At 42.8% G+C, this 3,325-nt stretch overlaps 1 protein-coding gene across 1 annotated transcript in view; it reads left to right on the forward strand.

The window, feature by feature from the left end:
• Positions 1 to 2,920, forward strand: part of foxo1b (forkhead box O1 b) — a 23,687-nt gene extending 20,767 nt beyond the window's left edge. The window contains exon 3 of the mRNA XM_027031263.3: positions 1 to 2,920. This exon is cut by the window's left edge and continues 499 nt beyond it. Within this exon, the coding sequence (XP_026887064.2) occupies positions 1 to 731 (731 nt within the window). The 3' untranslated portion in view covers positions 732 to 2,920.
• Positions 2,921 to 3,325: the final 405 nt, after the last annotated feature.

Raw genomic sequence — 3,325 nt, forward strand, 5'->3', positions numbered from 1 at the left:
TAGGTGGCTTGAGCCCCATGGCCATGCAGACTCTGTCAGACAGTAAGCCCGGAGGCTATGGGTCCTTCCTGGGGCAGTATAACTGCCCCACCGGCCTCCTCAAGGAGCTCCTCACGTCTGATTCTGAGCCACGGGGGGACATCTTGCCCCACCTGGAGTCAGTGGGGCCACAGGCCGAGGCGAGAGCACTGCCCACATATAATGCACAGGGGCAGTTAGGGCAAGCGGGAAAAGGGATTGCCCATCACACACACGGTCACCCCCACTCGCACGGTCACCCACACACACACCCCCGGCCGCTGCACCCTCAGCTACCATCCACGACGATAGGCATGAACGGCTGTGCCCTCTTGCCCCTGGGGCATCCTGGTAACCATGGCAACATAAAGCTGTACCCTCACCAGTCCCAAGGACAAGTAGCTCACCTGGGAGGAGGAGCCATGGCTACAGTACAACCTAATTACTGCAGCATCAATGGCAACGGCTTCCATAGACACCCTCCAGTCTCCCACCATCACCATCACAGCCCTCTGGAAAGGTTGCCTAGTGACCTAGATGACATGTCAATTGAACGACTGGAGTGTGACATGGAGACAGTGCTCCATGATACGTTAATGGACGGTGATGCACTGGACTTCAACTTTGACCCCATGGCCAACCAACAGGGGTTCACACACGCAGGAGTCAATCAGGGGGTCAAAACCTCCACACACAGCTGGGTGTCAGGATAAACACAAACGCATATATACATACAGAGATATACAAACTGTGCTTTACACTGTGCAACGGAAGAGCAAAGCTACACCGTGATGTACGAAGTTTTTTTTTTTTTTTTAAACGGCGCATATAGGGAACCCCGTTGCACAACTCCAGTGCGAGGTTTATGGTAACAGCTGATCCCTGTCTGGACAGCTGTGATGTCACCATCACCCTCCTGACAGGACGATTCTCTCTGCAAGGCAGATCCACTCATCTCGAGTTAGAAATGCCTAACTAAGGACCTTCTCCATTCCTGCGCTCTCTTTTCATCATTCTGTCCTCCTCTCATCTGTAGTTTCTCTCTCTTTCTCTCTCTCCTGAATTTTCTCATTATTAATACTCAAGGTGGGTTTTTCTAAGGTCAGCAACTCCTACCCAGATGCACATATTAACCGTTCCAAATAAACCTAAAACTTGCCTCCGGTCAGTTTGAATAGGATACGTGATGACCATGTTTTTAGTGTCAGAGCTGAGATCTGGACTACCTGTCATTACTGTAAACCTCTGATGAGGTGGTGCCTCCATCACATTTAATCTGATTGATTTGATTTACATATACTGACAAATAGACTGTTTTTTTATTATTATAATTATTATTAATAATAATAATAATAATAATAATAATAACAATAATAATGGGTCTCTAAAAAAATCTGGCCATTTTTTTATGTTCATTTTCCTTTTGCTTGTTTTGTTTATAGGTTACAGAATTTTGTCTGCTGAACTGGAATGTCCCATAATGTAGAAAATATAGTACCATTGGTTCATGTTCATATATTACAGGCTTGACTGCCCATTGTATATTTTTGTTGTATATAAACGCCTTGTAATTGGTTCATACTAACATGTATTTAATGGACTTACTCATTCTCTTTTAAAAATCAAAAATTCTTCTAGCACTTACGACAACTATTTTACATACAGTTCAAATGGGCAACACTGCCGTCGTCATGAACAGGAGACGTCGTCTCAGTCAGGACTTTCCTTTACGTGGTTCAGTCACGTGAGCGTATTATGAGATATTTTAGCAACTAGTAGTGTGCCTTTGCTCTCTGAGCTTTTCTGTCCGTTTTTAGAGCTTTCAGACCGAACAAATCTAAAATCTGCCGGACAGGGTGAAGGTCTGAACATTTCCAGCAGTTTCCACAGAACTACAGGTGATTCTAGCAGGGTTTTTCTGCCTCAAGTCTCTGTGCCGCTCAGGCTTCACTGCTGAAAAAAGCAGCCCCGAATTCTCACTCTTTTTTAAAAATCTGTAGTTGGTATTGTCTGTGCTATGGTGTTAAGAAATGCGATTTAAGCAAAGTGATTTTATGTTGTTTTCTGTGGTATTATTGTGCTTCGTTAGTGTCAGTAAAATGTCAGTGGATGCCTCTCTTTTCATTCAGGTGCGCACACACATACACACACACACACACACACACACACACACACATACACAAACAAACACACACAAACTCATTAAATCAATGTGCCTCTGAAGTTCTTAATAGGCTGACAGAACAATGAAGAAATACCATGAAGATTTTGTAATGTAATCTCTTAAAATATGGAACTCATTTACAAAGAATCTATTTTAAAAATGTATGTTATAAAAGAACTCTCGACATTTTAAACTGGGAGATTTGTCATGTATTTATTCCTGATTATATTTTTGAACATTAAACTTGCTTTGTTTTCGCTAATTGCTGTGGTAGAGTTTAGCAAATACTGCTGAGATTATGTGGCATTGCACGATGCTCCTTAATGTTCATTTTCATATGTAAATAGTTTTGTGTTTATTGTCTTTATATAAATCCATTAATGTTCGGTGCCCATGCAGACTTAAATTTTTTACAAGTTTGTGTGTTTTTATTTTTAAATGTTAAATGATGAATTTATAATTTGTCTATGAGGGTATTCTGTTGATTGTTGTAATTGCTGTTTGGTATGTCACTGTAAATGGCTTTACTACCTGAACTTTCACAGTATGTGTATAAGAAACACGTATCATGCAAATCCCACACAGAGCTGCTCTTTTATAGAGCGGCACCCAATTGAACAAGTGCCTGCTAGTACTCTAGATGATAACAAGAGACAATGCTGAATTCTAATTTAACCAAGAAAATTAGCAAATGTTACGTGAAGCCATAAGTGTACATAAATTATCTCATGAAGGGGAGAGTAAGTCTCATTATTTATTTGTGTCAGTGTGTGCTTATGTGAGCGCGTGCATGCGTACATGTGTACAAACCAAAGATGCCTTCTCAGGACCTGATATTCAGGATAATTGTGGAAATATCCAGGCAAAAGAAACAAAAATGAAGAGGTATGTGTGAGGTGAGATGAGGTGAGGTGAGGTGAGGTGAAACTACAGAACTCTCCCTGAAGGAACGGCGTGCTCTGCTCCAGGATGAGGCCTCCCAGCTGGGTCCAGCTTCCCCTGACCAGGGCCTCTATGCTCTGTGGTGGGGCAGGGCTGGAGGAATGTGTCTAATATAGGACTTGCAGCAGGGCTGGGCCCACACGCTCCTGATACACTCACACCAGCACCTGAGCAGAGAGGGAGAGAGATAGGCAGGTCACG

The sequence above is a fragment of the Electrophorus electricus genome, chromosome 19, assembly GCF_041902795.1.
Source record: "Electrophorus electricus isolate QZ-2024a chromosome 19, ASM4190279v1, whole genome shotgun sequence".
NCBI classification, from domain to species: domain Eukaryota; kingdom Metazoa; phylum Chordata; class Actinopteri; order Gymnotiformes; family Gymnotidae; genus Electrophorus; species Electrophorus electricus.